This window comes from Abramis brama (assembly GCF_963993115.1).
Source record: "Abramis brama genome assembly, chromosome: 6".
Lineage (NCBI taxonomy): Eukaryota > Metazoa > Chordata > Actinopteri > Cypriniformes > Leuciscidae > Abramis > Abramis brama.
This window is the reverse complement of record NC_139968.1, coordinates 22,937,431-22,950,061: the sequence shown is the minus strand read 5'-3', so window position 1 is coordinate 22,950,061 and position 12,631 is coordinate 22,937,431. Positions and strand designations below refer to the sequence as shown.

The window sequence follows — 12,631 nt, the reverse complement described above, 5'->3', positions numbered from 1 at the left end:
AGCTGCACGGAAGGCTGTTGCCTGGGTTAACTCTCAGTCGACCAATCAGAGGACAAGAAGTTGTTTTAGTCTCAAGCCCCTTTTACACAGATTCCGGAAAATACACTGATAATGTGTCCCGAGATCGGTTGTGAGAGACATCAACCTGCGAATTCACGTTGTGATTCAATCTCGCGTTGTTTTTTCAATGCTCTATCTATCTATCTATCTATCTATCTATCTATCTATCTATCTATCTATCTATCTATCTATCTATCTATCTATCTATCTATCTATCTGTCTGTCTGTCTGTCTATATCTATCTGTCTGTCTGTCTATCTATCTGTCTGTCTGTATATCTAACTGTCTATCGATCTATCTATCTATCTGTCTGCCTTTATCTTTCTATCAGCCTGTATGTCTATATCCAGCAGTGGTGTAGTCTAGTTTTTTGTAGCGAGTATACTGTAATTTACTTTTAGAAATGGTGTTTTTGAAAAAAAAAAAAAATGGTGTTTTTGTTTAGCCTACTCTTTAAATTAAAACATGTATGAAAACTTGTGTGATATTCCCTTAAAATAACGTTTTAATAGATTTTATTATTATTATGATTTTAAAATTTTTACTTCTTTTTAATTTCTTTGAGTTAGACCGAACTTTTATTTTGGTGGGTTGTAGACATTTGAGTTTCTGTGTGTTTTAATAAACTATTATTATTATTATTAGGCCTACTTGAAGTATACTCTACTGTGCAATAGTAATATATTTCTGTTATAATTTCTTCAAGTTATACCGAACTTTTATTTTGACAGGTTGTCGTAAAGACATTACAGTTTCTATGTGTTTGTATATGAAACGAATGAATGACTTTTATCAAATGAAATGGTGAAATTCTCGTGAAGTGACTCTCATAGCAGCTCTGCGATGAAGTGCACATGTAGTAGCTCATGTCTCAATACAGTGAAACGCTGAAAACACCACGAGCGTGATCACGCGTGCAGTGTGTGTGCGTGTAGTGGAGCACACATTGAGCGCTCATTCATTCCCAGAGACGCGTAGAACAATTGCAGTCTCTTTTAACTTTAATATTCACAGACACTAGTCCATATCGAGATTTGATTCATTGTACAGCCCTACTTTTGATTTATTCATTCAAAAATAGCCAAATTCGGTGACGTTCTGCTTAGCAAGCTCCATTTGTGACTGGATTCCGCGATTCGGTGTCGCTTCGCAAACACAGACGGGGTGAATTTATGAATGAAAGTTAAAGTTCTGACACAAAACGAAGTTGTTACACATCCTCACGATTTTTTAAGTGGGTATACGGAAATCCTTGGCCTTTTCTAGTGGGTATACGGAAATCCTTGGCCTTTTCTAGTGGGTATACGGCGTATACCTGCGTATCACGTAGACTACACCACTGATATCCAGCCATCCATCCATCCATCCATCCATCATCCATCCATCCATCCATCTATCTATCTGTCTGTACATCTATCTATCTATCTATCTGTCTGTCTGTCTGTCTATCTGTCTATATCTATCTATCTATCTCAAATTCAAAATAGCTTTAGTGGCATGACTGTACATAATGCAATATTGCCAAAGCTGGAATACATAGAATATTCCCAAAAAAAATTAAAAAATCATTATTGCAGATAGCATCTGTGAACACACAAGTGGCCAGACAGTCTGTAACACTGAGCTCAAATATCATTCGCCCACAGCAGACTGTTTATTCGGGTCATCCACAACAACAGCTGGAGAGATCATGTAAACTGGCCACACCGTGGTCACCACCGCAGGTCCTAAATAGTTCAGTTTGAGCAGATGGACGTCATGAAGGAGATTAGTAATATGGGTCCGTTCATGACAGCTCAGACTGATCTTTCGGTGTTGTTTTATGTGCTTAGGCAGGAAACAAAGCAAACAAGGATGTGTTGGCGCATTGTGCGTAGGATTTGAATAATCTGCAAATGAGTAAACAATTGTGAACTTGTTGCCCTTTGGCTTAGGAACTAGCTTGTGCTTCTTTTTGTTGTTATTCTATTAGCATTTTTGTAGAGCCTGAAAGGTTGGTGGTGTTGGTTGCAACCAAAAAAAAAAAGAAAAGAAAATTGTATCATCATTTACTCACCCTTCTGTCATTCCAAACCACCTTTCTTTCTTTTGTGGAACACAAAAGAAGATATGTTGTCCATACAATGAAAGCCAGTAGGGTCCAAACAATGTAATTTTGGTCCCCATGCACTGATTCTCATTGTATGGATAAGAAGAGTTTTTATTTTTATTTGATTGCAATAATTATTTTATTAATAATAATGAGTTCAATAAAATGTAATAAATAAATTTGAATTTAAAATGAGCAATTGTTTAACAATTTTAAAAATCCAAACTTTAAAATTAATCTTAAAATCCTATTTATGATATTAATATACACTGTAACAAAAAGTTATTGCTTTAAATTTGTAAGTACAATCAACTTGGATGTTTAAGTCATTTCAACTTAAATTACATTAAACTGACTTAAAAAGAGTGTAATCTTGTTTAATTTATAAACAAATTCGTAAAATTGCGTAACTTATTTTGATGAGTTAAAGCAATGTAAAAACATGTTGTCATAACTTATTGATCATAATTTTTTACAGTGTAAAATGATATATAAATAAAAACATTTATACAAATATATAAAATCCCAACTTTAAAATTATTCTTGACAATCCCATTTTAAATATTTAAATATTAAGAAAGAAAAAAAGAAAGAAATTATAAATAAATAAACTATTACTTAAATTAATTAATTAATTGAACTTTCAATTAGTATTATCTATTAATTTCTAATAATTAATAGAAATTCATAGGTAATAAATATTAATTTTAATAATAAAATGACATAAATTTATATACATTTCTAATTTGTAACTATTTAGTTTAATTAATATAAAATCCAAACTTCATAATGACATCCCAATTTTAAAATTAATATATAAAAAAAAATAAGTTCCAATTTTTCACACAAGGATTTTTTGAGCTCCAAGAAACAACATTTTGCTCCGTTCATATATTTTTTCAGTATGTTGAGAGGTCCATCTTACCTCCAACCAAGGAGATCCAGACCTTGTTCACGGCTGTGGCTGACTGGCTCCATTCGCTATTTTCCTGGGGTCTCCAGGATACAACGTCTGACATGCCTTCATGGAGGTTTAGCAGAACCGGGTTTGACGGGACCCCCGGGAACGGACCTGGCCCGTTCAGAGCACAAGTGTGCGGTGGTCTACTCTACTGGGACAGAGTGTGCCAGTGGAACAGAGAGGATCTGGTTCACGCGGCCCGCTCAGGTTTCCTCACATGCCGCTCGTGTTACAGTCCTGCCAAGGTGTGACTTTCAAGGTTCCTCACGTTACTTTTCCGAACGGAGTGCACTAATGTGACGTTTCTTCCTCCGGATATCGTTCCAGGTTGTCACACAATATATCTATGCTCTCTAGAGCATGCTGGCTAATTGTTGTGGTTTTGTGCAGGTTCACATGCTGCTGTGACGTCATGGAAAAGTGGACAAGAAGCAAACTGTATTGGGTTTCATGAAGGCGGTGAATGTGCTAGTGAAAATGAAGAGTGATTTCACTGTTTTGAGGTCAGCTATTGACACAGGTTTCAAGAGGTGATTAAGGTCAAGTAGGCAACTTACTGTATACCCTTAAAAAGGATCAAAAAAGTGGTTTTCACCATGAGAAGAACCCTTTTTTTTGTTCCCCAAAGAACCTTTCAGTAAACAGTTCATACAATATTCTTATTCTTCTAATATAAGATTTACACACACACTATATATATATACATAATATTTGCCCTGAATAGACCCTAATTTATATATATATATATATATATATATATATATATATAAAACATAATATTTGCCCTGAATAGACCCTAATCCTACAAGAAAATATGCCTTTTGAACTTTGGACAAAGTATTTTTTTTATTTGATGAAAAAATATTGAGTTATAACTAATTTCTTGTATGCCTAGATTGATACTCCATATGTTGCGTCATATTCATTAAAAATATATATTTGTAATAGATTTATCACCATGGAGTTTCATGCTTTGGCAAATACAGCGTGTTCGTGTTATCCATCCTGTCACCATATCTAATCTAATGCAGTGCAAAGTCTGTATATAGTTATTAAAAACCAACATATTCATTTAATTAAAAAGTTAGCTGTACTCCATTGAACGTTATAGGTATAATGCCTAATATCATTATGCTGCATGTCAAAGTAGGTTATGTTTAAATGTGTCATTGTCTGATGTCATCTTTGTGCACCAAACCACAAAGTCATAAAACTCATTACTTTGTTCACTCAGCTCTGACAGTGTTATCAACAGCCAGATTTATGTACATGCATGCATAAGACAGGGCTGTAGATTATGTCTGATTTTTACATAACCTTTCCCAGGCAGACTTATGTCAGTAACTTTTTGTAATAATCTGAATTATAATTGTAATTATAAAACTTAATCTAAAAATATTTACATAAATATATTTATATAAATATTTAAATAATCAGTTTTAAATCCCAATTATTAACTTAATATAAAACATAATATATAAATAAATGTAGGCTATATACATACATAAAATGTTTTTACATTCATTTGCTTGATTACTCAGAATATGATTTTTTTTTTCTTATATATAGCATTTCTTGTTAGTAGCTTCCAATAATTAATAAAGTAAAAAAAAAAAAAGTTGCTTTATTTATGATAGTCCGGTATAAAGAGACGAGACGTAGGCTACTGACAGATAAAATAAAAACATGATTGTGATAGCCTTTATGATTTGTCTGATTTCTTCAAGCGTTCATATTTACCATGTTTACTATGGTAATGGTTAGCATGCATAGTCTTTTGCATCACGTAAATATTTCTATGTTATACGGTGATCAGAATCCACATCGGATCACAGACAGAAAGCATTAAACATGACAGTGAGTTTTGAGGTAAATTATTTTAAGTCTTTAATGCTGACAGAATCATCCGGCGCTGCTGTCTCGGCGCATGTAAACTATGGCAAATATTTTTTCTTTGTATTTTATATTAATATGGTACAAGATTATCCTAGAGATAATCAAATTAGGTCAAAAGTCATCTAAAAGCAATTAAAAATAAGCCTGATTATATTACATATATATATATATATATATATATATATATATATATATATATATATATATATATATATATATATATATATATATATATATATATATATATATATATGTAATATATATATGTAATATATATATATGTATGTAATGCTTTTTTTAATAAGTTTGTTTGATCTTTCAGACAAATATGCAAAGAGTTTCGCCAGTAGCTTCATGTATTTTAGTATTCATTTTACCTTATTTTATCAATTAAAACATCCAAACTTTAAAATGAATCTCAAAATCTCAAATCACAAAATGAACGTTTAAATAATATCTAAAAATTAACTCATTAAAAAAAAAAACAAGTTTTAAAATTCATTAATTTGTTTGATCCTCCAGACCATATGCAAAGATTTTCTTTTCCGCTTTGCCAGTGTTTAATTACTCCCCACAGCAACAGATGCACCAGACAGCCAATGATCAGACTGACGGCCCGCTGAATGCGGTTCAGAAGCCACACCCACCGCCCCCCGCAGGGAGGCTTCTCGTTTTAACAATGTAGATGTGCCCTTTCCAGACCCAAGGGCTCTATGCATATTCACGCATCATCACATGGCTTCCCCTATTCTCTTCTGCTCTCTGTATTGTCCTGGCATCTGCCGGCAGTAATTGTCCCAGCCTGGAGCACAAAGGAGCCGAGGGAAGAGACTCCAGTTGGACCGGTAACAGCGAACACTTGTAGGCTGTCTCTAGGGTGAGCTAAATGTGAAGATTTCCACTATAAGCCGTCAAGTACTTTCACTTTAGACAAGTGGTTTATATGAGAGTGAGCCATATAAAACAGCTTTAAATGCCCGAGTGTTCTTTAAGAGACAGATGAATGCGAAAGGTAGCCAACGCCTGAATTACATAAGAACAGTGCACTTTTAAAAGAGCAAACACACTTGACAGATTAAATACTGGTAAATGATCGATTTTTTTAAAGAACCACACAGTCAAAATAGAATATTGTATGTCTATCACTCATTTTATTGTATTTTTCTCCTCAAAAAAAAGTTATTTAATGCAAATAACAAAAGAACATGGTCACCTAAAGTAGCCCCAAAAAAAGCAAAAATAAATCCATAAAAAAAAAATCTGAAATTCCATCTTATAAATAACAAACCAAGAATGAAACATTTTCAGAATTCAAATGAAAGAACTTCAATGGAAATAGAATAAGATGGCAATGGAAATTTCGGAAATGCGTTTCTTACCAACACAACGACTTAAATAACAAATACAAAAAAAACAAAAGCAGCTACATGGAACCAAAAACTTGGATGGAAAACTTTTCCCTCCACGTACACACAGTGCACTAAATTTACCAGTGACATACATGTATTTTACTACGTCCATGCAAATTGGTTAGGCTATAGTTATCGTTAACGACAGACCGCAGTATCGAAAGGGTTTAATGAAACTTTAAGGCTTGTGTTAGCGTGCGGAAAGCAAATTTGTCAGGATTGGGCGAATATCGAGTTCAAAACTATCCGAATGTGACATTTCATTACAGTGTAAGGCAATACCCTGAGTAACAACGAAAGTTTCAGAGGGGGACACAACAGTCGTAAAGGACGAATATGTACTGACCTGGTGGTCAGCGCAAAAAAAAGCTAATCTGTAATCGAAAAGAACGTAAAGATAATGAAGTGATCTTTACGTCATCCGGTCGGTTACAGTAGTAGTGTGTCTCTGCTACAAGTCCTCCTTATCTCGGCTGGGGACAAGCCAAGGACGACGGATCCGTGCGTTTACAAGCCAGGATTGGTTCTGCCCACTCCCTGGCACTCGATAATGTAGGTGTCGGTGTTGCCTGGCTCATCCTCTGCTTTGCGTATAACAAATTTCGCCTGTAAAAGAAAGAAAATTGTAGTTGATTGTAGTAATTGTAGTCCCCTAGTTTTTCAGGCCCTGTTTACACCTGGTATTAAGATGCGTTTTGGGCGATCGGATCACAAGTAGACGAGGGAGACACATTCCCGTTTACACCTGGTGTTTTAATCCGTCTCTTTTGTCCACTTTCAACCACTTCTGTCCTGATTTCTTCGAGGGGAGGGTCTATGGGCTTTTTCAGATCTTTCAATCTAATGGACGAAATAAGCTCGTGTAATTTACATATGAACGCGCCCGGAGACAACAGAAAAACACACAGAGAGCAGCAGCTTTGGTTTCTGCTCTGACAGCCACAAGACCACACCGAACGCTGTGAGTGACTGTTAGAAATCAGGAATAGCGAGAGAACATTGTGCTTGGTACATTTTTCGTCTTCAGTCGACAAAGTTTAAATGCCGTCTGGCTAGCGCGCTTCCATAGTGTTTACGCATTAGTTCAGTAAGCGGAGAGTAGGAGGTCTTTAGTGGCTGTTCGAACGCGTTCGACCACATGAGCGTTTACACTACGAAAGCAGTCCGGTCGAATGCGTTTTAAACTACCTCGAAAGTGGACAAGCTCAAAACGTTTAGACCCGATCGACCAAAACACACCAGGTGTAAACGGCCTAAAACAAAAGTGCCTATAGGGGTTTTCACACCGAAACTATTGGCAGAAGAAGCAACTTTATGGCGTGGACCGCAGGAACTAGGAACGATTTTAGTTCTAGGAACACCTTTTTGGGGGGAATAAATTAGCTCCTACTTCAGAGTAGGGTCTAACCCAGAACAATAGGAACTACCAGTGACGCAAGTGTATGTTGATTGGCCAAACGCATGCCATATGAAACACTAGCACCCGCCATTTTTAAAAAGCCGTGTAAACATCCATGAACGTGGAAAACAGCGATAGATGGACTGACGCCGAAGTCCAGGCACTTCTCAACCGACAACGGCGTCCTCCATCCTCCAGTTGCTGAATCTCGCACTTGAATGACATTGCTGTAGGACCGCTTACGTCACGTCAGAGTTGCTACTGACAACCAGGAATGCAACCAGGAAAATATTGTTCTTGGGGGACCGTCTGGTGGCTAGTTCCTTTAACTGAGCTCCTTATGATTAAGCCACTTATGAGGTGTGTTCATGTCTGAACTTACGTTCGTGAGCAGCTCAGCGACGTGGATTGCCGTTTGCGTGTGGAGAGTGACCGGGCCCGTTCGCATTCTGGATGTGCCATTCGCCAAGGCCATGAAAATAATAAGCTGTAAAAAGATACATATAATTAGTCTCCAAACGAGCGCGTATTTGTTATGTCGATCTGAAACAGTCGAGTGTTTGTGTGTCTGACCTGATCTTGCAAGAACTCATCCACGCAACCATTATGTCTGATGTTCCTTAGCAACATTTCAGCAGCCTCGATGCCAACTTTGTCAGCATACACGCCTGGGGACAAATAGAGGGAATATGAACAAAACAATCAAATTTTCAATTAATATGATTAAGTTAAGGAATGAATCATCCAATTAATGGTAGGGGAACATATTGGAACACATTGTCTTCTTGTTCAAACTAAAACTGAAAGCAGAAATGAACAAGCTTTTCTTTGTGACGTATCGCCCTCTAGTGCCAAAACTACGATACTGAACTAATTCTTCAGGACTGGGCAGCCAGACAACCCTTACCTTTTTTGCCAAGAGCTGACCCTGCAAATATGCAGCCGGTGGATGATTCTGCAATTATTCTGCCAGGAGACAGAAAATATACAGACGTTAGTCAAAACGAAACCCTCAAACAAATTCGGCGGACGGCTTGAGATCGGATGTACTCACATGATCCCGTTGCCATTTCCACAGGCCTTGTCCTTCTCTTGCAGAGACTGAATGTTGATGTAAAGGTCCTTAATTTCTTTCCTGATAGTGCGAACCGCTGCCGTGGACATGTCCTTCGCCAACTGAACATCAAGAACAATCAGCCGAAGTTTATAATTAAGTTACTTAAGAGCTGTTGGATTGTTTCATAAACACCAATGTCACTTTCTCCGAACAATGCTGATTAAAAGTCATTAAACAGAGCATGTTGTGGTTTATATACTTTTTTCAAGGACTTAATCCTAGATTAGTGAGATCATTTCTTTCCACAATAAGTAAATAAAACAAAAAAAGACATGTCCAGAATTCTTAAAGGCCAGTTATGAAAAAAGAAAAGTAAATTATGTAGCGAAGTAAAAAACAATAACAAGCAAAACGTTGTGGCTAAGAAGCTCCCCTCCCCATACTAGTTATGAAAAACGGTAAAAAGTATAGAAAAAATAAATAAATGAACCATGTTTTCTTTTTTTCCAATGCTAGTTACTTTGGTAAATGTATATGTAGCAAAAACAAAGAAAAGCATGTTGTGGCTGACGAGCCATTTACAGAAAAAAAAACTAGTTACGAAAAAAGAAATGTAAATTATGCAGCAAAAAGTAAAATAAACAAAAATAAACTTTTTTTTCCCCAATGCTAGTTACTAACGTACAGTACTTGTAGCTAAATTAAAAAAAGCAACAAAGAAAAGCATGTTGTGGTTAAGGATTATTTTTCCAACGCTAGTTACAAAAAAAAAGTAAGGTAAATAGTGTAGCAAAGTAAAAAAAAAAAAAAAAAATGTTGTGATTTTTTCCAATGCTAGTTTCTTTGTTAAAAATAGTATAAGTTACTATTGTATAACAAACACAAAGCAAATCATGTTGTGGTTAAGGAGCTTTTTACAAAAAAGGTAAAAATTAAAAGAAATTGCAGCAAGGTAAAAAATAAATAGATAAAATAATCATGTTGTGGTTTTGAGCTCAACGCTAGTTAAGAAAAAAAGAATAGCAAATAATGTGGCGAAAAAAATCAAAATCGTAGTAAAAACAATATATTGTTGTTTCAATGTTATGTAGTGAAGCCATCTTTTAAAAACTGTTGTCAATTAGCGTAAGAAAATAAAATAACGAATTGAATAGTTAAGCTAACTGAAAGAAGAAAAAAAAACAGTTAACAGTCTTATACCTTGAAGGGAAGCACTCCAGCAACAAAGGCCCTTCCATAGATCTTGGTGATGTTTCCTCTTTCGGTCAAGTTAATGGGACTCAGTTCCTTCACAGGGTTCACCTTGATCACCACCTCACCACCTCCCTTAGGATAGTAACCTCTGTTTTCAACGAAAAATAGTTTGAATATATTTCAGCTTAGCACGATTACAATCAGATCAAACTAAACCAAAGTCACGCTTAAATACCTCATTCTTAAATCGCAGTCAAACTGAACTCCAAATCTCTCCATGATTGGTTTGAAGACCTAGGAGAGATTAGAACATCATTGCCATGAAGTGAACAGAATTAGAAGGACGTCCAGTCTGGTCCTGCCCATTGCGCAAATATACACGTACCTTCATTGTGTAGTCGATCTGAGGTGCCATCTCAGCATTGGTTCCTCCCTTCAGGCACAGCTCGGACGGACCATGAGCAAACAGGGCGCACGGCAGCGATACCTGCATCAGCAGTCCCACGCTTCTACACGAGTCACGACAAAAGTAGACTTAAGACCAAGAATGATAACTATAATAACATCCACACGAATGCATGATATCATTCTATTTATTATAAGCACGTGCTAAGTTTATGTTGTCTGTTGCTTTAAAAGCTTGAGCTCTGTAAAGCTGGATTCTGATTGGCTGTCAATGTTTTTTGTCGTATCAGCTGGAAAAAATCGTTGTGAAAGTGATTCCAATGATATAGTTCCTCTGTGTCATTGTAGTTATGGTTGTGGAATAGACTCTTGCTATTCTTTTACATTTAGAATAAATTTATAAAACTATATATTTTTTATTATCGTTATCATCCTTAATGTGAACGGCCTTTAGGGCCAAAAATTCTTCATCATGGTGTCGCAAATTTGTGTAATTTCAAGTTTGAGAGGACATAAGGCATTTTAAAATATCATGAATGTACCGTTAAAGACTAAAAACGTTCCTTACCCAGCCGTCTGAGTGTCGGCGATGTGATTCCCACCCTTAATTTTCCCAGGAGTGAGCGTTATTTCAGAGGATCCCACTGTGGCTCCCTCCAGATTGCCGTTGCACATGTCTCTCACCAGTTCGAGACCTGACAGATGCTGAGGCCTGGTGACGTTGAATAGGAAGGGGGGAGAGTGGGGGGGGATTTAGGGAAAACAATTGAAGAGAAAACTAAGTGCGTGCATTTCAAAATCCACTCATTTTGACCAAAAGAATCAGAAATGCTCCATTTATCGACAGAAAATTAGACCTTACATTTTGAGGTTTAATAAGTTTTTATAGGAGCTGCGTCTTTATATTTATATTTACAAACAGCCAAATCATTTACACCACAAAGAAAAAGATGGGTTATTACAGAGCTCTGATAAGAATCCAGACCTTTTAAAGGAAAAACATGAAGAATTACATGGAAAGTAGCCATGTGCTTCTGTGCCAACTAACAAAGGGCCCCATTAAAAATTCATGTAAAAAGTATTTAATAGCATTTTTGTGGGATAAACAACGGTATAACACAACTTTACTTCATAAACAGTCACATATCTATATGGTTGACTTCAATAGTTAAGTGTAAATTAAGTAACTGGACTTCAACAACCAACTTTGCTTTGTTTCATGATTCACTGTTGAAAGGAAAGGGGGGGAGCATAGTGAGCATGTTAGACATATAAAAAACAACTATTTTAATGTACATAAAGCCACATAGAAATAATTATATAATGTGTCTAAAACAAAAATGTCCGTACCTCAAACCCGGGGTGCTTCTACCCGCTCGGATTTTATTTATTTTGATTGACGCCCCTTGGATGCAGCTCAGCGCCGCAGACACCCTCAAAATCTGTCCCCCCTTTAAAGAGAAACACCGAGAAAAATGTTTTAAATAATTAACGACAACTACTACATTTAGTTCTTGCGATGCCATTTTAACATATTAAATATTGAAACTTTAATAGGAGATATTAAACAAAAAAGCCTCGAAAATGAATACTCACCCCTTCCATTACACTTCCGTCCATTTCGAACGTAGTTGCGGCCATTTTCGCGAAAAGCGAGAAATTGTTACGATGTATCAAAGTGCGCGTGATGAGCGACGCGCGTGTGGGAATAAAAACAGAGACAGAGCGCGCGACTTTCACACTGTATGAAAGTTAATATAAACCGGCAAATGACCACAAACAATGCCGCGATAAACACGAACTTCTCAACAAAAGCTGTGGAACAAGGGAACAGTCCTTTAGAACTGAAATAAGAACTAAACTTGATGCGCAGTTGGGATGATTCAAATAAATAAAGAATGAGTCGACTTCCCCACAAATTTGATTTCAGCGAATTTCCCGGACACGATCACACTCTCTGGCAACTAGTCTTGCCAGTCACTCTGCTATGGTGGACGAGCTTTGGACATGCGCAGATGAGCGATGTCCGATTCGTGGAGGAATCGTTCTATTAAATCGGATCTTTTTATTGAATTGTATGAATCGGTTCACTACACCGTTTGGTTCATTCTAACGTGACTGAGCGGTTTCGAGTGAACTAATTGATTCATTAAACTGAGAA

At 36.4% G+C, this 12,631-nt stretch overlaps 1 protein-coding gene across 1 annotated transcript; it reads right to left on the bottom strand.

Moving 5' to 3' along the window:
* Positions 1 to 6,137: 6,137 nt before the first annotated feature.
* rtca (RNA 3'-terminal phosphate cyclase) lies at positions 6,138 to 12,466 on the bottom strand. The gene is made up of 11 exons (XM_084117975.1): positions 12,067 to 12,466; positions 11,821 to 11,921; positions 11,039 to 11,182; positions 10,451 to 10,574; positions 10,301 to 10,359; positions 10,072 to 10,213; positions 8,869 to 8,990; positions 8,722 to 8,780; positions 8,388 to 8,482; positions 8,197 to 8,301; positions 6,138 to 7,021 (listed from the first exon to the last, which is right to left on the bottom strand). The coding sequence occupies exons 1-11, from the start codon at positions 12,109 to 12,111 to the stop codon at positions 6,923 to 6,925; spliced, it is 1,095 nt and encodes a 364-aa protein (XP_083974101.1). The 5' UTR covers positions 12,112 to 12,466; the 3' UTR covers positions 6,138 to 6,922.
* Positions 12,467 to 12,631: the final 165 nt, after the last annotated feature.

Excerpts from the sequence above, each read along its gene's own strand:
- rtca (XM_084117975.1), bottom strand. The coding sequence starts at position 12,111 with ATGGCCGCAACTACGTTCGAAATGGACGGAAGTGTAATGGAAGGG. Across the intron at positions 8,991-10,071 it reads CTGGAGTGCTTCCCTTCAAG|TTGGCGAAGGACATGTCCAC; the intron begins GTATAAGACTGT and ends CTTGATGTTCAG. Across the intron at positions 7,022-8,196 it reads TCGCTGAGCTGCTCACGAAC|GCGAAATTTGTTATACGCAA; the intron begins GTAAGTTCAGAC and ends TTTCTTTTACAG.